Source organism: Calidris pugnax, unplaced genomic scaffold (assembly GCF_001431845.1).
Source record: "Calidris pugnax isolate Ruff unplaced genomic scaffold, ASM143184v1 scaffold694, whole genome shotgun sequence".
NCBI lineage: Eukaryota > Metazoa > Chordata > Aves > Charadriiformes > Scolopacidae > Calidris > Calidris pugnax.
Window position 1 is genome coordinate 2,959 of NW_015091411.1, and position 22,817 is coordinate 25,775.

Genomic DNA, 22,817 nt, shown 5'->3' on the forward strand with positions numbered 1-22,817 from the left:
TCAATTCAATTTCATTGTATCTTTTTCTAGGACTTGCATTGAGTGGAGCAATGGTGAGTGTTAGCCTCCATGGAGAACATGTCAATCCCTTGTGAGTTGTCTTTGTGTGAACTATATTTGATTGTTTCAAGATGGATGACCCTTGGCTGTAGAAAGAGCAAATAAGCAATAGGCTGCAGTCAGGCAGAAAAAATGCTGTCAAAATTACTTCTTCCCTGAGACATTTGAAGTCCCAGAGAAAGGATCTTTTTCAAATGGAATTAGCACAAAGAATATGCTTTTGTACATGCAATCCAGATTGATTTATATACACTGCTGTGTGATGTCACACAGTGTGAAGTGGGCAACAAGTCAGGCTTATGGGAGAAGCTGTCGGTGCAACTGGTTTTGGTGGGAAATAATCTTCTGTTTGTGTAAGAAGTGCCTGTGATGAAAATAATCATATCTTGATTCATTGTCTCCCGGGGCATAATGCTGGAGTTGGACTCAGATTAGCAGCCTTTGCTGGTTCAAGAGAAAATTAATGAGGGGCAAGTGGACTTTCACTATTTGAGCTATCAAATCAGCATTTCTGAATCCCATTTTCTTGTCATTGGAAAGGTGACGTGGTTCAGGTGAAAAGTGTTTTCTGACCTTCCTTTGTCCATTTTGGGCTTCTTGCTTACAGCAGAGCATGCCTGGAGTATGGGATTCAGGAATAATCTGTCCTGGTTTTTTATGCCTAAATTGTGCCTGCCTGCCTTCAGGTAAGGAGAACTTGGGAGATGATGAAAGAAATAATTAGCATTTCTTTCTTAGGAAAAATGGTAGCAGTAGTTGGTACTTCTGTGGGAGGAAGGAAGAATGTGCCTGCTTAGGAGAATAAGGAGGTGTTGGAGCTCTGCTGTCCTCTGCTCCTTGTGATGGTGGACCTGTTGCTAATCAGTGTCTGTTGACATGCATCCACACTCACCACGCTCATACAATCATGTCATTATGCAGTTTGTCAGCAGGAATTCTGCTGTGTGGCATTGGTACTTCTATTTATTGCATTTCCAGAGGTGCAGGAATTATCAGAAAAGTGCTGATTTTTTTTTTTTTTTTTTACTGTTTTTTATGAGTTATGGTGACTTCCGAGGGAAAAGAATGAGAAAAGAGCAGTGGGTTATTGGTATCACCGCCTGTGGGTTATTGGGGGTTGTGAGAAGTGAGAAAGAGCCGTTTGCTGTCACCAAGGAAATGCAGGATAACTTTAGGAGGAGCAATATCATTGCACCTGACCGGGTCAAGGTAGGTGCAGGAATTATCAGAAAAGTGCTGTTTTTTTTTTTTTTTTTTCATGTATTTTATGAGTTATGGTTAAGGACTGGTGTATATGATCTACACTCTAGTTTTTTCTCCTCCCTTAAATCTAAAATGAAATTTTCATTGAACCATTGCCTTGATACCTTTTCTTTGACAAACTTCTGACAAAACCAATATCTAGGCAGACTTTTATTTTATTTGAGGCTTCTATGCAAAATGTTAAACGGACAATAAAGTAAATAAAGGAAACAAGTCCTATTTCAAGGTTATTTTTTCAGTATATGGTAAAATCCACATCCTATAATTCTAATGAAGAGTTTTGTGAACAGCTCATTCATCAGGTTAGTACTACTTATTGGTTCAGAGCGATCAATGATACATGAGGGGAAAACACTGGTTGTTTAGCTATGAATCACTTGAAGTAGTTAATTTTTTTCTGCTGTTAATGAATATAGAATTTTTCTGCACTTGTGTTATTTGATAAGAATGCAGTGAACCATATGCCACCTTGAAGTTGTTAGTTTCAGAAATAAACAGGATTCGCATATTTCACCAGTTTAAGTGCAGCACTGGGATTCTGTTCAGCCAAGATTAGAACAGGAAGTTTTCATTTATGTCTTCTGCAACAAAAAAGAAGAAAATGTTAACATTTGATGCCAAAGAGATATTTTTATGCTGTGTCACTATCAAGAAAGTGATACACTAAAGTTTCAGAAGGCTCATGTATCCCTAACAAAAAACAAGTATGGTTGCTGCTATCATATTCAGGAGCCATTAATTTAGACCCTTCTTTTATGTAGGAGCTTTCTTGTTTCTAGTGTTAGGTCTCCTTGATCTGTCTGTGAGCCAAGAATCCCTTCCAGTCCCCTCTTCACAAACGACTGACCCTATAAACCCCTCTTTGGATGAATAATTTTTGGCAGCAATACATGTGTATTATAACTCCCTGCAGTTTACTTCCACACGTGGTTTGTGACTGGTAAGTTGTCATCAGAAGAGCTGGAAAAATTCTGGGAAGAGTGAAGGCTCTGCATGTCTGACCTCTAACCAGAATCAGTCTCCACTTAAAATTAGGAAGTTCTTAGTAGGATTTTGAACACATTTCTTCAACACACATGTTTAGCCAAATGCCTAGGATTAACGTGTGCTACTGCTACCCTTGCTTAATGACTGGCAGTACTGGGGCTAGATCAGAAGAAGGCAGATTGCAAAAGAATGCCTTAGGTTGAATGTAGTCGTGCAAATCTGAAATTGCTATCATGACAACTTCTGTTCAGCCGCTACCTAATTCTAGAGATGTCTCCAGCACTGTAATACCTAGCTTTTCACTTTCATAGAGAAACCTTGGTGTGAATTGAGCTGAACCAAACATATACCTAGCCTATTTAAGATTTGGAAACTGTCTCTGCCTCTGCCTAAGCCTCCTGATGTGTGTAGTCTGGTGGGCACTGAGCACCTGTTGCATCTGACAGGGTAGGTAAAATAGATGGTTTGGTGTGCAAGTACAGTGTGATGACAGTGTGTGTTCCATACAGTAACCTAGAGGTGAGCATAGTTACTTAGCAGTGAAAGATCTCGGTTGTTTTTCCTACTTGGCTTGAGATCTTTAAATGCATTTTCAATCAATATGCTTTGACAACTAATTTAGAAGTACAAGCTCACTTTGCCTTTCCTTTGGCATAGAAGGATAAAATAGAGTGTTTCTTGAGAGACAGACAAGCAGAACATAGAGGTTCAGACACCACATGGGAATGATTTGATATTTAGTACAAACTACCTCCCAAATTTTTCCTAGTGGAAAAGATGAGTTTCTCCTGTCTTTATAAAACAATTCAGAACGAGCACAATTGCACCTTTTGCAGTCTTGTTGTTACTGTTCCATTTGCCTCTGTGCAGAACAGCCATGAGCTTCTGGCTACATTTCTTTCCTGTACGTTGTGATCTGAGAATGTGCCTAGTCTTGATAGGAACGTTCTGTCCTGTGCATCTGCCTGTTCTTTTATGTTTACCTTCCTTAATCCCAAAGCAGTGGCACCACTCTTTCAAAGCAATGAATTTATCTTGATCTCCATCACACTCCTGGAAGAAGCGGGTTATGCAGTGTTCCATGGGAACGAGGGAGGCTCTCAAAGGTGCAAGCTCTGAGTGTGTTAATAATCTGAAAGAAAGAGTGGGTATGTAGAGCTGTATTTAATTAATAAATCATCAGGATCATCAAAGATTATCTAAGCTGCTAGAAGATGACAACAATGGCTTTAACAGAGATGCCCTGGTGTATTCTGTTGTGGTGCTTCTACAGGGAATCTGTCCCAGCTTGTTACGATGATACCGATAAACTAAAATGTTTTAACTGCTATTTGTTTGTTAATTATTTTTTTCCCCCTAAAACAGGTATTGCTGCAACTTGTTCACAACTCATCAGTTGTGGAGTTTTGCTGTTAATCTTCAGGAGATCAAGCTTGCAAAGGTGCTTGGCTATGTTCTAAGACAGTAGGTGTGATCAGCACAAGGTATTGAGGGCCTGCAGCCTTGAAATATGGATCCCACCAGCAAGAGTCATGACCAAAAGCCTGAACTCTGAATCACATTCTCAGAAGCAGGGGGCTTCCTCTGAACTGTGACACAGGTGCTGTCTTACCGTATCTGGGCCTTAAACTGAGAGACTTCTGGAGTATTAGTTGAAAACTATGGGTATCTCACTAGGGAATTACTGCTGACAGGCCTCTACCCTTCGTACTTGGCCTGTTGCTCTTAGCTTCAGTGATAAGAGGGTTTCATAAGCCTTGTTTCTTTCCAGGATCAGGGCATCAGTAGCTATTAAGTCACTGTAGAGCTTAATGTGTCTATACGTGATGGCTATCAAAGGCAAGAGGATTGCAGGTTATGATCTAAGACATGGCTCCAGCAAAACCATGAGAGAAGTTCTGTGTTAGAGATTAACGGTTCCTTAGAAAGAGGGGAATACTGGTTTTTGTCAGCTGAGAGACTGAGTCTGTATGTAAAGAATCCTTTGACTGGTTTAGAAAAGTAAAACAGCCTGAGCTTAAACATGAAAGAGAACCTACAAAGATTTATTTTTAATTTTTTTTACCTATCGACGGGGTGCTGATCAAGCTGATGAAACTGCCAGTGCACAGGATACACATACATATGGTAATTTTTCTCAAAGTCGTGCAGGAGCAGCTCAGCTGTGTGGTCGCCAGCCACAAGGCGCTTGTCATTCTGGTAGATTTTTTTCACCTGAACACAGCAGAGAAATTGTTACTACTACTTCAGGGATGATGATCTGTCCTGAAGAGAACTACCCAGCAAGGAGGTGGTTTGGAGAAATGAAACTTGATAAAATACCACAGGGGAAATGGATTTTAGTGTTTGTGACCATACGCAATATGAACAACTTGCCTCAAGCAGTCCAGATGATATTTGTTGCTGTCTATGTCGACCATGGTAGTAACTAAAAAGGAAGTGAAATTCCCATGGCCTAATCGTCAGACTGTTTTATCACATTTTTTGATCTTCTATCCTGAGGCAAGCAACTCGACTTTTGGTGTGAAATGAGCCATCTTAGAAATCATCTAATTTGTACCATTTAGCATGAGACGTTCTGTGCCATTGAGCTCAGTGTCTCTCTTGGTCACTGTGTAAGTAGCCTTTGGTGTTGCTCAAGTGTATTTTGTATAAACCTGCTGTGATCTACTGCATGCAGCTTCTACTCCAGAGTTAGAGCAGCCCAGGACTTGGTTTAACTTAAACTATTTTTTAACAGTTATGGCTTCTTAGAGCAGGGGATGGGGGAGATCAGCTGACGCAAACCCAGGTGACGCTATGCCCAGTCTATAGCTGGGACCTGGCTGGGCAGGGGACAGGAATCACCTCTCCAAGCGGGCTGGGGACTTCCTGGGTCTGGTCAGAGACTGGTGGTACATTAATTGTGTTTTGTATATACCTTTATCAGTATTATTGTTTTCCTCTTTCCTTCACTGTTCTGTTAAACTGCCTTTATCTCAGCCCACAAGTTTTTCCTTTTTCTTCCAATTTTCCTCTCACTCCAGCCGGGGGTGGGGGTGGGTGAGCAAAAAGACCACGTGGTTCTTTCTTGCTGGCTGGGGCTAAACCACGGCAGGCAGTTATGGCATCTATATCTTCAAAACCATACCTACCATCACCAATTCACCTGATATAAATCCTGCTCAGAAAAAACCCAAACCAAACCAAAACAAAAAAGGCCCAGTGATAATAGATGCTTACTCCATTTTAAGTCAACGTAGTGTCATGCTGCAGGTCTACTAGATGGTAGAAAGCAATCTTTTTAGCCTTTGAATATCACAGTGTAGATGGACAGTGTATGGCCTGGACTAAAATGTGCAAATTATACTCTTAAATGTTGAGTCCATTTTCAGGTACTTTTGTGTTGATGGTCAAGTACAAGGTGAGTCTCAAGAACAGAAGAGGAACTACTTTTGGTTGGTCCAAGGTAGGCGTCCCCTGCCCCCATGAGCATATTGTAATTCTGTCTTGAATTACAGTCACTCAGTCCCATGAGGTTCTTGAGGAGTTCTTTTCATGTGAGCCCAAGTCCATTCTTCCTTCCTTTGCATGCCTGTGCTTTGTCAGCAGACTGTGTCACTCACCTTCCTCTTACAGGTCATGTAACGAAAGCACAAGTACTTTCAACTTGTGGGACTCCAGAGATGAATGAGCTCTTGGCTGGCTCTTCCCTCTTATTCTTTCTTTTAATTAGTTATTTCTACCCAGACCTTCCAACTTATGGCTGCTTAGTTTCCTCAAGTCCTTTGGAAAATAGCATTTCCCCATGAATGGGGTCATCCATATCAACGTATTCATTGGTCTTTCCAAGAGGTTTGCCACAAAGCACTTCCTGAGCAGAAGCTGTTTCCTGTCTTCTCATGTGAACAACGTTTATCGAGGTGTACACTAATTCTGACTTTTCTACCTCTTGTCTGCAGACACTGACTTCAAAGTAATACACTTGGCTTGTGTTTGCTTGGACAAAAGCAGCATTCATAGCAGAAATGTGCCGCAGCTTAAATGAGTGTGAGAGGATGTGCAAGTGAAGGATGTGCACCTTGTGAATCTAATTGAATCTAAATTGCTTTAACCAGAAAGGGAATGCTCATAGGAAATAGGAGAAATCATAAAATGTGAATAACTTTTTTTTTTTTCCCCACACGGTTAGTCTGGCTCTAACAATGTAACTGCATGGTCTGATTTGAAATGGATTGCTGACCTTGCTCCTTTGCTTTTCAGTTAGGAATCCAGAAGTATCCAGATCACGTTCGTAATATTGCATAAGGATATTTTTGAGCCAGTCTCGCATCCGGAGGGGGAACTGATCCACTTCATAATCAGTACAGTGGGGGATGTCTGTGCCAAACAGGAAAGCTTTTGTTAACACTGATCTGGTAAGTCCCCATTCAAGCATTTCTGAGCCAAGTTAGATTTGATTCTCACTAACAAACTTCCAGCTAAGCTTAAAATTGATGGAGCTGTTAATACATAAAATTGGGAATGCAACTAATGGATGCAATTCCAAATCTATACTTCTTTGGTGCACTTGTTTAAACAGTTGGGCATATAGCCTTTATATATCTGTGCAGCTTCTAAGCAGAATTGTGCAGTGAAACTGTTAGCAGTCAGTTGCATGAAAGCAGAGCTCTCAACAGCAATGGAATAGTCTGGCTGAGAGCGCATGTTCCTGTCAGGGTATGCAGCAATTGAAGAGCCTGGAAATCAGTTCTAGGTTTTAGATCCTGACTTCTGCATTTAGTATCTAAGTAGGCTTTTGGGTGTTTGGTTTTTAGGGGTTTTTTTTGGACTTGACATTTTCATTTATTAACTAGTTGTAAAAACTGGTTTTCTGGTCAAGGTATTAAAAAAACATGTTCAGATGCTATAGCAATGGAACCATGTAAGACAGTGCAGGTGGAAGATGGGGTTGACAACAAATTGGGGTAAGCGCAGGAGGAATGTCTTTAGGATTCAGATGCTTAATACCCTTAATTATAGAAAAAGCATCTCCTTAGACATGCTTAGAATTTGAAGGTCTTAATTAGCAGATAATTGATGCAGAAGGGGATAATTTGGGGCTAGCTGGTGGTTATGGCTACTGGCTCTTTGTACCTAGGTGAATTCTTCATAGAAAAACAACCCTTACATTTGCAGGAGCCCATATAGTCTAGGTGCAGATGGCGTCCCATTTTTGTCCCTTCAAGTTGACATTTGGTGCCAAAGAGTTGACATATGCCTTCATAAGTCTTATTATCTGTGCCACAAACCTAGAAGAGGAGTGAAAAACAAACCCCACCACCACCACCGTGTTGAGAAAAATTCTGGTCACTCAAATAGGCATTACAATAATAAAATATCGTTAACATATGGAACACCCACAGGGAATACATGTTATCAGAAGTATTGAAAATTGTAGCTGTTCTATGCTTATATAAGGATTAGTTCTCTGTACTTACACACTCAGTTTCGAGATACTTCAATTTATTTTTGTGTGGAAGTAAGATAGTTTATGAGATGGTACTGTAGTATTACACTAGACATGTACCAGTATTCAGTATATGCTCTAAAACATCAAAGGGAGAAATGGAACTTTTAGTGACAGGAAAAAGCTATAATCCCTGAGGGGCTAAGTGAAGCAAAACACATGTTCATATTATTCTCAAGCTCAGTGACTGTGGGTGCTTTATACCTAGTGTTACAATTAGTGGAATCACCCAAACCCACTATGTTTTATGGTAGAATTATTCTAAATAATAGCAGGGGAATGTGTTATCTTGTAAACATTTAGGTGGCTTTCCCCCATGCCATGCACTGAATTCAATACTTACGTGCTCGTAATCTTTGGTGGAAGGGCAAGCAACAGGATCTTGGCAAATACAGCTGGGTTTCCCTTGTTTGTCCACGTGGCAGACTTTACCTCTTTTGCAGTGGAAGTTCCTGCACGCGTCTAGTGATCATAGCAAGAAGGAGGGATTGTTACCAGTCATAGCAAGATTGCTTGTTAGCGATCGTAGCAAGGAGGAGGGATAGGATGAAGCCAAGTGTTTTTTTACAGGTGCTACTGATGGTCAAAGCAAAATACAGCCAAATATTAACCTTCAAGTCAAATGTTTTTTCTAAGTTTGTTAAGATGCAGCTGAATAAAGCAAGCCAAACTTTAAATGAGGAATTTTGTGAGACTTCTAGCAGTCCTAGGTTTGAGTTGGTTGGGGAAATAAATTTCTCAGAAAAAGCTATTACTGCTGTTAAGGACTGACATTTACTTCCCACTTCCTTTGGTGAAACATGTTCCATCTCTCCAGCGCTGGCACTTTTCCCATTCCTAGTTGGATTCAAACTACTGTTCTGAGACTGAACAATTTCAATGCAAGGTAATCCTCATTCCTCTATAACTGACACAAAAAATTGTGCACTCTCTGTGGAGTGAGTTTTTCACAAGCAAATGGGTGGAAAAGGGTGTATGGAGGGGATTCTATGGGAACATAACTCTGATGCAGGATTATGCACAAGCACAGCACAAGTTCAGTCATGTGAAATTGCATGCTACCAAAAGCAGGAAAGAAATGCAGACCAGCAGATTCCTCAGCAGCAAAGAGTTAGCAGTTACATGATGGCTTTACTTGTGGCTTACCCAGAAGAGCCTTCTCACTCTTATTGCTTGCATTTTCCATCTCACCATAGGAACTGCCTGTAGTTTTAACCTGTGCGGTCACAGAGACACAAGCAGAAGTTGTGGTAAATCTTGGGAAGACAAAAATACTTGGACAAAATTTTATCAGGTACAATTATAGAGCTGACTGAGGCGCAGTTTGCTGCGTGTGCAGCAGAAAAGATGCAGGAAAAAGTGCATAAAGCCTCTGGTAGTCTGAGGAAAAAAAAATAAGTAGGAGATGGAGAGAGCAAAATAGGAGCTTAGTAAAGCCTGAGCACCTGGAGGTTCTGCAGTGCTTGACGTAGAGCAGTATCTCTTTCAAATGGATGCCTCCTGACTTTTTTTTTAATGTACAGATCCTTATTTAATAGCCATAGGAAAACTCACTCTTTTCTTTTGAAAAGCACCCTTATCTAACTGCTGACCAGCATACAGGAGATTTGGGTGCAACATCCTCCTTTGTCTCAAGGGACAAAACGCACATCCTTCATCTTGTGTAAGAGTGCCCTGGCCACTAGGATGTAATTATTCCAGAGACTCTAGTCATGCCTTTCCAAGCTGTTTGCTTTTGTATGGCAGTGTTTAAAATACTTGGGAGAGAAAGGAGTGAACAGGTTTTCCTAGTTAGCTTGAGAGACTGGGTTCCAGGTTTTGTGTCTGTGTATTCATATTGATTTGTATGTTTCATTACATGTCCCGTCAGGGCTGGAGCTCTTACATGAGTTGTGCTCACTTCCTTTCTATACAATTCATCTAAATGTTGTGTGTGAAGTGACACAACATAAGCCAGATGAATAGTGAATAGAAGGGGAGATGAGACTTCTGCAGACTGTATTACATCTCTTTTTCTCCAAAATGTTCTTTTAATCATCAGGAATTTAAATTTGGGACTGATTCTCCACCCCCCTCCCTCTGCCCTTTCTCTAATATTTCAACTTTGTTTTAAAGAGAATTTACCTTATCTTCACTTTCCATTGAATTCATGCTCTGAACAGAGCTACTTGTTTCCAGTTGTTGCTCACTGTCAGAATTAGGTGGTTCATGAGAGTCATCATCTTGTTCAGAGTGAATAAGGTCTTTAATCTTGACAGCTTGGTAATCCTCGGCCTCTCTATGAACTGCAGTGTCATCTTTGGTGGTTCCTTCCTCTTTCTGCTCAGTACTGGTGCTCTCCTGGTCATTACTCTGGATTCTCTCCTCTTCCTCATAGGCTGCTTCTTTCCAAGTATTCCTGAGGTCTTCATCAACATCACCACTGTCATGACCATCATTATCAACTATACTGTCCTCTGTATCTTGTGTTTTCACCACTGTGTCATGATCACTCTGATAGTTTACTTGAATATTGGCTTTCCTCTCTTGGCTTTGCTGCTTGTCATCCTGATCTTCGTTATGAGTTTTTACAGAGAGGGGGATTTTTTCTTTATATGGCTTCTTCTGGCTGTCTTCCCTCTCTTCTTCTAGCTTAAATTTTTCACCGTGTCTCTTGGTTATCCGCATTGGTTGACTGGAATCTCTCAGGATTTCATCAGACTGCATATTGTTTTCATTTTGCTGCCTTTTGTATTGGTTACCTTGATTTGTCTGCTGGCCTTTGTGCTTCGTCTCTCTGTAATCAGTTTCTTTACCCCATTCCTCATCCTCTTCTTCCACACCTCCTTCTTCACTTTCACTGTTTTTTTCAGATAGGCCAATTGTGTTTTTATTATACTTCCATGTGTTATGCTCATGATAAAGACTGAGAACATTTGCTGGATTTTCTGCATTGCCCAGAACATGTTGATTGACCGTACTGCTGTGTTTCTCATGCCTCCTGAACTGGTAACGCTCAGAGCTAGGCTGTTCTCTGCCACTGCTTGCAGAGTCACTGTCCTGATTATCAGAAGCCAAAGCTGGTTTATGGTGCAGCACAAGGAAATTGATGCTTTTTAGGCTATTTTTCACTTGATGCTCGCTACCAGTTCTTCCTTGTTTTCTGGTGGTCTGAGGCTCACCACCGCGTTCAGCGCCTGGTACTGATAACTCTGGTTTTAGGTTTTTGTGGCTGACCAGCAAATCACCATTGTCTACATATCCTGCATTCTCTTCCTTTGGGGCTCCAGGGTGGATGTCTTCAGTCTTAACAAAAGTTAAAGATTAGCAAGGAGATTAATAAATCATAGAATTTATGTGAAGTTAATGCAATGTTATTTTTACCTTGTATCGCAAGGCATGACACTGACTTTGTTTTCTTTGTAAACGTTCCTCTTAAGCTAGCCTAGAGCATGGAATTCACAGCAATTTCCATTTCTTAGCAAATGTCAAATGCAAATGTCATTTCCGTTTCTCAGCAATTTGTTGATCTGTCCTTTCTTTTATTGCTGCAGTTTCTGAAGAAGTCTGTGCAGCTCAGTTTAAGATCTTATAGGAGATAGATGCATACGGGTGTCCTGTGAAATCTTAAAATGCTTAATTAGTAATTTGATGTCAACTTCAGGCACTTGTATTCTGCAGTAATGATCGCTTACCTCAGAGAAGGGGGATGTGATATTAATCTTCCTACACAGATAAATGAGGGGCCTGGGAAAAGAGGGGCAGGGGGAGAGACAGCATCTTTCGCATGGTGTCATGGTAGTAATTCCTGAGGAGTGCACTGCTTCTTAACTATTTCATCGACAACATGGTCATCTACTTTGAGTTTGATACATCATTGCTTCCTAACTGAATTTATGAGGAACTACTGAATTTGGTGGCAACTACTATATCATGAGCTCATTAGCAGGAATCATAGGTGTTTGCTGAGAGGCTTTTTTTTTTTTTTTTTTGCTTTCTACTTAATCAGAAGGATTTATGAAGAATAAATAAAAGAGTATCTGAGTTTTTCCAGCTTTCCAAGGCAGCCTGCTTTTTCCTGGATATATGCACACTTTTTCTTCCCTGTCAAATTTTGAAGCCCTGTTTAAAGTAACTCATGTACATCACCCATAATAACAGTATAAACTTCAAGGATAGTCCTGGGACCCGTTTTGTGATAGTCTTAAAGGTGAATCCTTCCTGACAGTAGGAGTTGAGTGCTGGGTAGACTGAACTATCTGACAGAGCAAGTAAGAAAGGCAAATGATGGATTTATAGGTTTTAGCTTTACTCTAGAAGTTTTTTAGCTTTACTCTAGAAGTTTTCCTGTTGCCTGGAAAGAGAAGCAGGACCCTCATAAAGCAGCTGATGGCAGCAGCTGATGGCCTGGCAGCGAGGGATGGAAAGCTGGTGGAGGTCCTGCCCGGGAAGAGGTGTGGTGGCAGGCTCTCAAGCCAACAGCAAAACTAGTAACTTCAGTGGAAGAGATTCCAATGCTTGAGTAAAAAGCAGGTACTAAAATGACTATTAGCTCTTGCTGCAGCAATTGCTTTTCTGCTGCTGTTAGCATCACAGCATCTGCTGGGCGAGTATAGACACTTCCAACAGCAGCAACATTTCTGAACAACACCTATGGATGTTCAGTGTTGCTTATTACTTACTACAATATAGCACCTGATGCTGATTTTCCTTAAAGCTTGTGGGGGCTTAATTTATGAAGATGACACCTTCTCAGTGCCCAAGTTGCTGAAATAGCATTTGCTTTAGTGTGGGCAGTCATGACTGCTTGGAAACAAACACTACATTAACCAAATTCCAAATTAAAAACTAATAAACAAATTAAAAAGAACCTGGTAGGATTACATATATTAATATGGATTTTGGCAGATCTGCTATATCGTATTTGCTAATGTCAAGGTGGTATCGGAATGTTTTACAACTTTTCTTTTGCCTGGGGTACTTACTGATGCAGGAAAGGTACTAGGCAATACATTCATTATGTCATAAGATTGTGTGTTTGCTCAAATCTAACAGAAGTTCAGTGAAGAGCTTTTCCAGTATAAATGTACATTTCTTGAATACATTATAAAAAGTGATCTGTGTGTTACCCAGCATCTCAAGCTGATACTAAAACATTTGAAAATTAAGTTTCAGGAACAGGGGTTTTTTTACATATGTTTTTGGGTGCTGCTGTATGTCCTGAAGTTTAAGCAAAAAGCAGTCTTCTGTGAAGGGCTTCCAGTTCTATAGAGTTAGAAAATACAAGGCCAAACATTCACTAAGGTTGTCTATTATGGGTGCCTGTATTTGAAGCAATAGTTTGAGAAAGATGGGGCTCATGTCTTACAGGAAGTCTCATTATGTGCCACAACCTCAATGCAGAGATTTGCATGGATGTGGTTTTTACCTTCTGCATTTTGTTATACCTTTGTTGCCAGGATAAAATGAACTTTTAGAACTCAGTTGCTTATGGAGATACTTGGGTCTCTTAACATGATGGCAAATTTCAGTCAATGTAGCTGTAATTAGCTACTGTTAGGGGCCAACTGGCCTTTGATAGATGTTGCCCATTCACTTGGAACTGATGATTTCTCAGGTATTGCAATGTTTTATTTTGATTCAAGTGTTTTGTGTATGAGCTGTCTCTGGGAGACAGCTGTAGGCTGCAAAATAGTGTTTATACCCTATTTTGTTCTGCTGGCTATTTCATTAGGAAAAGTTAATTTTTTTATTTTCGTAATGCAGGTCACCATCTGGATTGATGTGAAATGTGTCTGGACAGTTGCACAGAGTGGGATATAATTCATAATTTTAAAAAAAAAAAGGTTAGCACAAGAGTTGGGATTTTTTATTTCTTACTATGAGCATGCTCTGAATTTAGTTGTTTCGAAATATTAATTGGCTTGGAGCCAAGGTCTGTTCTGTCTGAATCACAAATTCTCTCCAGAATAGTGCAATAAAAAGAAATTTTAATTTGGATCAACCATGAATGCAAAATTGTGAGCTCTGTCATTAGTGTGCTTATATGGCATAAGGCTGCTGAAGACATCTGTCTCGTTACCATCGGAGCTGTGTATCTGGCTTGTCAGCCACAGTGCACTTCCCCAAGATGAGCTGTAGCTGATGCTCTGAATTGTGAATAGTGAAACATATGGTGGCTAAAATTCTTACGTGTGTGAGACTGCATATGATCATTTGGTGGGATAAATTGAGGATTACATCCTCCTTGTTTACTGGAGCAGCACTAACCACAAGTTCAACTGTCAGTGGAGCTTATTGTTTGTAAGAAATGGGTGTAATGATTATATGTGGGGATTCATTTTTTCAAATAAGTGAAACTTCTGTTGTGAGCTTTAGATTTTGCCCTGTTCTGTTTCTAGCTATGTAATATGTTTGGGACTAACTCTTGGTGTGAGGGGGCCTATCTTTTTAAAAACTAAATCAATTTGCCAGTCACTGGATATGTGCTGATTTATTTCATATATTTGAGATGCATAATATAGGTTGCCTGTTAATGTTTAAAGGACAAGACGAATACCTTTTCAGGAGTTTTCTGTCCATGGATTCCAAGTTTGTAGTTTAAGGGATGACTCTAAAATAGACAAATGTATTAAATATCTTACCATAAATAAAAAATCTTGTAAAGGTCAACGGGATAACAGAGTATTCACAGAATGGGAAATTAAGTGCCCAGCAATAATAGATTGATGAGGACTTACTGGAATAGCAAAAGCTGATCCTACAAGACAAATGAAGAGAGCTACAGCCTTCATGCTTTCTGATCTCGTAGATGACAACACTTAATGGTACAGTGGTAGGGTTTAGAGGTTTCCTTTCTGCAAGCAACAGCAAATGAAATAAAATTAGGATTTGGGTACAATAGTCTAGAAATAATGGATGGAAGCAATGTAGTGCCTGCCTGGTCTGAAGACCCACAACATTTCTGTTCAGTGTGCAGTTGTATGTAAACTCAGATGTTAGACCATCTTATCTAGAGGGCACTTTGGTCTTAATTCTTTTATAGGACTTAAGCTGTATGCTGTGTTCACAAACTTTAGTGGTGTTACTGAAAAGCAGAGATATGAATGTACATAGATTCTGCTCTGTAAATCTTTATCCACTCTTCTGAGATACTACTTTGTGAAAAATGTCCCTTTTTATTTAGTTCTGAGACAATGCCTGTTTGTGGCATCTCTACAGCCAAGGTATCTCCTGACTGCTCTCCTTTGTGTCTGAAGTAGGAAGAATTAAGTAGTGAAGTTTTGCACAGTAGGTCTCAAAGAAATGCTGTCTGGGCTGCTTGACAAATGGGTGCAGTTCTGCTTTGGAAGCAACAAACTCAACTCTGCTGCGCAGTAATGTGAGATGGAAGGCTGGAAGAACATGCAATGCAGTAGGAATTTCTGCAGTCTATGATAATATCCTCATGTGAGGGAAAGACAGGCAACTCTTTTTTACCTCAGATGCCACCAGCAAATTTTCTCACTTTTGCAGTGCACATGAACTGGAAGTTTGCATGGGTATAGCTGTATCACTGGGAAAAGCAAAAATAAGCAAGTTATATTGTTTTACTGTATTGCTTTCATATTAATTTCTTCCTATTCTTTTTTTTCTATATTCACACAGAATCAGTAGTATTTTTCACTCTGTTTCTATTTCTGCTGTCATTCTACTGGCTGTTTTTCCTTGGAAATTGTCTTCTTGGTCTTCATCCCCGTTGTCCTTTCAAATAGTTTTACTTTCCACCTAACACATGTCCTTTTTCATTGCTTCTCCCTTTTCTAATGAAACACGTATGACCATGTCCTTAGTTGAAGAACATTGTGTCTTTTGCTGGTTGAACTCCCTGGCATATGAAAAAATTGGCAGTGGTTTCAGCCAGTTAGGTCAACCGTATTCAATCACATGAGGCTCAATTTATAGTTTTAAAATGTTGCTTACCCAGATGTTTTTTCTTGGTAGGAGAAGGAGGAACCCAAAACCCCAAAAGGAGAATTCCAGGGGAGCTTGTATTTATGAGAGCCACAATGGTGAAGCAAGAAGCAATGACTTTGAGCATTACATTGATTTTTGGTGTAGAAGCTTGCAAAAGCATCCTGGCTACTGCTGTGCTTAAAACTGCAGTGTACTCTTTCTAAGATCCCTGCATTATACATTATTGAATCTCAATAGCTTTTAGTTAATGAAGAGCAAAATACCTCATTAGTGGGGCATACGTAGCATGCAAACCATTTTTCTTGCAGTTAACTGATTTAGTCCCCAAATTATCTCTTATCTAATTATATATAATCTCTTTGGCATACAGTTAGTTGTTTAGGATGTTTTCAGAGGGAAAGACAGAATACAAAAAAAGCCATTAATGAGCATATGCAAAATGCCTCACTGGACTGTGTACGGGCAGTCACTTCAGATCAAGGCAAGTTTTGTTAAACTGAGGGTCATGTAGGCAGCTTGCCAGAAATGCAGGGGCATAATCCTATTTCATGTATAGCTCTAAAAACTGTATAGTGTGCTTATGAAGGCCTGGAAGTGACTGAGAAATAAATATTTGAATTAGTCAGATAGTCTTAATTTTTGTTTCTGTCTGTTCCTGGTGAACAGCACAACTCTGGGCATGTTGCTTAACTGAGTTTCTTTTTCTAAAAGCCTCATTTGTCATATTTGTTTGGTAAACTAGTTTGAGAGCTATAAATGAAAAGCTCTGCATATTGTATTTTATTTAGAATTACAGTTTTCTAATTTGTCTTTGTCACTTGCTGTAAAAGTTGCCTCTGCCCCCTTTGTCCAAATAATGAAAAAGTGGTTGGAATAAATACGAGTTAAGATGGCAGGATAGGGCTTTTGTATTTTTCTCTTAGTAACTAGTTCACAGTGGCCCATAGGAAGCATAAGTCTTTAATTATTGGGGGAGTCTGACCACCTTGAATGGAGTAAAGGAACATAGTCTAATTGAGTATTATTTTTTTTCCATAGTCACGATAGTCTAAATGTCACAAGGATTTATAATATTTCTTCCAAGTAGGATAATCTGCCCCAAACATTAAGTAGCACTTCAAAACACATTCTTAAACTGTAATGCATGTGCAAGTATTGCTGGTATTAATTCCTGGGCTTTGCCTTTCTGAATATGGCAGCTATACCAATTCCTGTGCAATAAGTGTTTCTTCTGTCTGTTTTCAGAACAAGGAGTTTTGGGGTTCAGATGGTGCCTCATGGTGGACCTGATTGTTCTAAGTTAACCATGGAATTCTGTGTCTTCACCAGTCCCATTGTGCAGCCAGTACAGGGAGCTCTTTGCAACTAGTGGCTGGAAACTGCCAGAAAAGTTCAATAGTGACAGTCACAACGATTGTTTCAATGCTGATGGTGCTCAGGAAGGGAGAGCAGTAGGGGAAGTTGGGATGACTGGTATAAAGTCAATCACAACAGCCACTTCAAGAGGGAAGGAAAAAAAATAATCATAAAAAAAAATCTTTGTACAATAGACTGTGGTACCTTCTGTCCTCCAGGGGGGAAAGGAATGTTTCTGTTGGTGTCACTCCATGTTCAGTTAGGCTCTGAGGGCTTGATTGTGCAATACGCCAAAACCTTTTACTGGGATCCAGGAGTACCTTTTTGCTTGCTATACATAATCCATGTGAAGGGTTTTAGGTAGTTTGCTGGAGCAGGAGCCAAGGGATTTGCAGCTTGAAGGGTAAAGCTCTAAGTGAGGGGAAAAAACCACAAGGAACTCTTCCCACAAGTTCCACAAGGAACTCTTCCTGCAAGCCTACAGCCCCTTTTGTTGCAAAGGTTGTGGCTTGTGGATTTTTGTACTTGCTCATTTAGTCTTTCAGTGTTGGAAAGGAAAATTCATTTTTGCTGAAGTAATAGAATAGCCAGCCTAAGCAGGTACAGAGATGAGAGAGCTTTTGTGGGTCATATATGATATATGGCAATTAAGATGATGGTTGTGAAAGAAATTAAGCTGATTGTCATATGATGCAAAAATCTACAGTGTGACATTCACTTTTTTTTACACTGGAAACTAAATGCGAAGACACTTTGTTCATGCTTTAATTTCCAAATTTATCCTGCAGAAAAGAATTTCTAAAAGCAAGCTTTTGTAACATATAAGATTAATAGACCTGGCAGTAAAGAACTATTACACAAGAAGGTAATTTAAAAGCAAGCAGACTTTCCCCTGGAGAAATGCAGTCACTGTGCTCTGCAGGAAAATCTGTAGGAAAACGTAGCCAAAAGATTAATATGAAATTTCTTGCATATGATTTTTTTTTTTTGACCAAGAAATTAGTTGTTTAACAATACATCAGCTTGGGGTATTGAGAATGCAATGCTAACATAGGCCCTCCACCCCTTTTTCAGACTTGGAAAGAAGAATATGTTTTGCCTGAAACTTGAAGGATGCAAAAGCTCAGTCTCGTTTATTCCATCGCAATGGGTTCCCAGAAGGATAGAAGTAGCTCAGCTTAAAATGGTGGGGGGAGAGGAGGGGGAATGCTTTTCTTGATGTGAATGTGATAACTGCTCTGAGTAAACAACTCCTGAATTACCCTTTTTCAGAGGACAGTGCACAGCTGCTGAGCTGAGATGGAGTTAAGGGTGCTTTGGTGCAATCAGTCTTATTGAACACAGATGCAGCGAGCCATTAAAACAGCTCCAAGGTGGCATCCTGCAGCTGCTGCACAGTGAAGTACATCCTGCTGGTGGGAGCCTCTTCCAGGAGGTCATCCTCCCCCTCTGCTCTGCCCTGGGGAGGCCCCATCTGGAGCACTGTGTCCAGCTCTGGGCTCCCCAGTTCCAGAAGGAGAGGGAACTGCTGGAGAGGGGACAGCAGAGGCTACAAAGATGACAAGGGATCTCTCTTACAAGGAGAGGCTGAAGGATTTGGGTCTTTTTAGTCTTGAGAAGAGAAGACTTAGGAGGGATCTAATAAATGCATACAATTACTTAAAGGGTGGGTGTCAGAAGGATGGGGCCGGTCTTTTTTCAGTGGTGCGATCTCTCTTACAAGGAGAGGCTGAAGGATTTGGGTCTTTTTAGTCTTGAGAAGAGAAGACTTAGGAGGGATCTAATAAATGCATACAATTACTTAAAGGGTGGGTGTCAGAAGGATGGGGCCGGTCTTTTTTCAGTGGTGCCCGTGGACAGGACAAGAGGAAATGGGCACAAACTTGACAATAAGAATTTCCACCTAAACATGAGGAGGAACTTCTTTACTGTGAGAGTGGTAGAGCCCTGGCAGAGGCTGCCCAGGGAGATGGTGGAGTCTCCTTCTCTGGAGACATTCAAACCTGCCTGGACACATTCCTGTGCAACCTGCTCTGGGTGGTCCTGCTTTGGCAGGAGGCGTTGGACTAGATGATCTCCAGAGGTCCCTTCCAACCCCATATGATTCTATCATTCTATGATTCTATGACTTGAGAAGAGTTGCTTTATGAAGAGGAGTTGTCTCACTGAGTATGGGCTGGATGCAACAGCCGTGCATTGTCATCACCATAGTCATCTCTGTGCACATCTGCAGGCCTGCTGAGCATGGCGAATGTCAGCCCCAGCCTGCAATCAGACTTACAGAAGTGTTTGATGGGGTAACTGAAACCACTGAAACATCACTAGGTTTCAAAAGATTGAATGCTTATCCATCTACTTGGTTTGCTGAACTTGCAGACAGTAACAATTTCCCCTCCAGTAACAAGAGCTGGAAAAACGGATCACAAGTTAAATGTCAATTTATCCCTCAGATAAGTGCGTTTTAAAAAAAGTATCATTTAGAAGTTCATGATTGTGTGTCTTCTGTTTGGTAACCCAAAGGTTATAACTCAACAGTTCAAGTTTCAGCTGAGATGACTGCTTGTGTCCTTCAGCCTTCAGTTGTGGAGAGTACTGCTCATGGCTTATTTCACTCCTCGTGGTGCTGCAGTTGCTGGCATCTTTGCTGGAACTCAAGCAATGCACTCTTGGGGATCAGAGAGACTACTCTTTGATACTAAGCTTATCTCTGACAAGAAGACTGCCCAAGGGCTGCCATTCTAATAGTGTGTCAGCAGTCACTTGAAATACTGATCAATGACATTATTTTTGTCTAGAGGGCTTGAAGTAATGGCACCTGGCATGCCTGCGAGTCTTGCCTGTCTTCAGCTATGCATTTTGTACACCAGATCCAGGAATTTCACCAGTAATCACTGTTTCCTGTTGCTCATAGCAGGAAATCTGCATCTTTAATCCAAAATGAGAGAATGTCAAGAATGGATGAGATGCAGTCTTTCCTGCTGTGTCTATGTTTTTTTTCTGATTCAGCCTTGTTGTCAGCCACCGGAATAGCAAACCTCAGGCAGCTTCGACCTAGCAGGTTCTCTTGCTTTTTGAAATGCCACCAAGAAGTGATTAACTTGCAAAATCTGTGGCTGAAGGTGAGAAATGCTTCATGTTTAACAAAAGAAACAAAAGACTGACCTCCTTTTAGCTCTAGCATTGGCCGAAAACTTCATATACATAGGCTTTTGTCATTAGACCTAACTCTAGAAGCTGAAGCTGCTTAATCCATCAGCTGCTGCCATCGCTAATGAGTGTGGCTGTTTGGCATTTAGCAAAGAGATCTGGAAGACAATGGGTCAACTCTGGAACTCAGTTTCTGATTGTGTAGAATGGGCGTGAATGTGCATTTTGTGAGGATGAGACTTGGGTAATAAACTTTTGTAAAAACTTGAGTAAGGTGAAATATTTTAAGACACTATGATTTTCATAATTATTAAAATGATAGAGAAGTTTCAGAATCGAGCTTTCATTCATATATCCCCTAAGTATCATTGAGAAACCATGCAATGTGATTTTTTTAAATGATCCAATTGAAACTTTTTTGGACTGCACTAACATCGGATGTCTTGTAATTATTGTAAAAGATCTCTGCTTGGTGTTATATCAAGCTTGTTAGCAAGAAATGCTGAAGCCCACATCCTCACTCATAAGTGTTGTAAAGATGTAGTCCTGATAGCCAGATGATGATCACAGCACTAATACTCTGAGTGGATGAAGTTTTGTGTACAAGTATTTGTTTACAAGGGGAAATTCATGAGTATGGAAATGGAGAATTTTCCATGCAACGTCTGTTCTTTCTGTAACCAAGATGACACATGATACTCTTAAATTTTAACTGGAACAGCACATTTCTCAAGTCTAGGTCTGTTTCAAAAGCCCTTGTGAGAGTGTGTGTGTATACATGTTATATATGTGTTTAAGCTGGTTCATGTGTCTACATATATAAAAATAAAAGGTAGAGATCTGATCTGAGTAAAAGAAGAGATTGTAATAAGAAAACGAATACCAAAGCACAAAACCATTTCACTCATTTTGTACCAGTAAATAACTGCTAATGAGAATTGCTCCCTCTGATGCTACTAGTTTTACAGCTGCAAAAGGCATTGCCCATAAATCCTTCATGGCTGAATGCAAAAAAAAAAAAAGCCCAACCAAACAACAGTATTTCAGAAGATGTTAAAACAGTTTTTTAAATAAACCATTCACATTAACTTAATGTAGTTGTTTGATCTATTATGCTTCCCTGCTACCATTCAATTTTTTTTTCTAGTTGTTGAGATCTGTGTTTTTAGGGTTGGGGTTTTTTTCAGAGCCCTTTGTAGTTTAAGTCCAGTTCAAGCCAAAAAGAACTGCTTTGATTTAATTTGAGAAGGATCAAAATGAGACCTCTTCAGTAGCCAGAATTTTTTTCTGCATTTGATATCAATTGATGGGTTTTGTTGTCTCCCAGAATCTGCACTTCCTTCATGGGTGGACTGTTTGCTACAGATTTTTACCAGTTCTGCCAACAACTTTGTGAAAGGTTCCTCCAAGACCAGCCACAGTTTGTCTCTCTCCTCTCTGTTAAGGGAAAGAGAAGGGTCAATCTGCATTTTGTGGCCTTGTCTATTGGATTAAAGTTCCTAAATGGATATTACATGAGATAGTGACAAGTGTTGGGAAATCAGGTTGCACTATGGCTTTCAGCTGGACGGCTGCATGCTGCTCCAAGAAGCATGTCTTTTGCTTGACTGTTGCTGGCCATCGCATAATGCTTTATTGTTTCGCATGATCACAGGTAAAATAATGGTCGCAGCGGTAAGATAAAGGTCATCTTCCTCAATACAATAACTACACAGTGTTTTCTTTTTATAAAGAACATTTCTTTCTGTTCTAGCCATAAATGTCTGAAATGATTGATCCTTAAAACAAACAATACTCTATGAAAGCTTCAGCTATTTCACAGTAAATGAAAAAAAAATTGCAGAGGGTTAGATACAAGGCATTCTAAGGTTTTAATTAAAAGTAAGGAAGAAACAGTACCATAGCAGCAGAAAAGGTGCTCCTTCTTGGTTAGCCACTGATGAACTGGAAATCCTTGAGCCTTGCAAAATCTTGCTGCTTTTCCTGTGATGTATTTTTGTGCCTGATACGGACTGTCTCAGCAAATGTGTTTTGCTGTAATCTTCAATGAAGGAAGATGATACTCTATGGTCTTGGTAAAACCAGAGGAAACAATCTCCTAGGCTTCCATGGGATGAGCTGAGGGGTAACGGGCTAGTGTAATTCTGCTGAATTAATTGAATTGGAAAGACCATTCAGTGTTCACAGGCTCTGGGCCAGTGGAGCTCAGCCATTGTGTGGGAGGGACATATTTAGTCTTTTATGGGGAAGGGAGCCAAAGGAAGCGGGTACAATTGTTTCTGCCGCATTGGCTGAAGAGCTGAACTAAGGGATCAGCCAGGGCAGACACACTGGGGGCCTGGGGGAAAGTGAAACACAGAGGATGCCAGTCCTTGCTAAACTTTTCAGTGTTGTTTCAATATACTGTATGTGGTGCGTGTAAGCCTGTAAAAAGGAAGGAGGTAGAGGAGTGAAGAGCAAAGCCCTAAATTAAAAATGTAGAAGCAAGATTGGTTGGAGAGCCTTGGCTAACTCTTAGCTATTTTGAAGCTGTTGCCATGGCTGCGCAGTCTGTTTGATAGCAATGGTATAGAGCGAGCTG

The 22,817-nt window shown here is 40.3% G+C and overlaps 1 protein-coding gene across 1 annotated transcript; it reads right to left on the reverse strand.

Moving 5' to 3' along the window:
- Positions 1–1,333: 1,333 nt before the first annotated feature.
- Positions 1,334–22,263, reverse strand: SPARCL1 (SPARC like 1). The gene is made up of 11 exons (XM_014961497.1): positions 22,136–22,263; positions 14,518–14,634; positions 14,337–14,390; positions 9,923–11,083; positions 8,945–9,014; positions 8,142–8,260; positions 7,460–7,580; positions 6,533–6,669; positions 4,376–4,524; positions 3,294–3,442; positions 1,334–1,904 (listed from the first exon to the last, which is right to left on the reverse strand). The coding sequence occupies exons 2-11, from the start codon at positions 14,569–14,571 to the stop codon at positions 1,876–1,878; spliced, it is 2,043 nt and encodes a 680-aa protein (XP_014816983.1). The 5' UTR covers positions 14,572–14,634; positions 22,136–22,263; the 3' UTR covers positions 1,334–1,875.
- Positions 22,264–22,817: the final 554 nt, after the last annotated feature.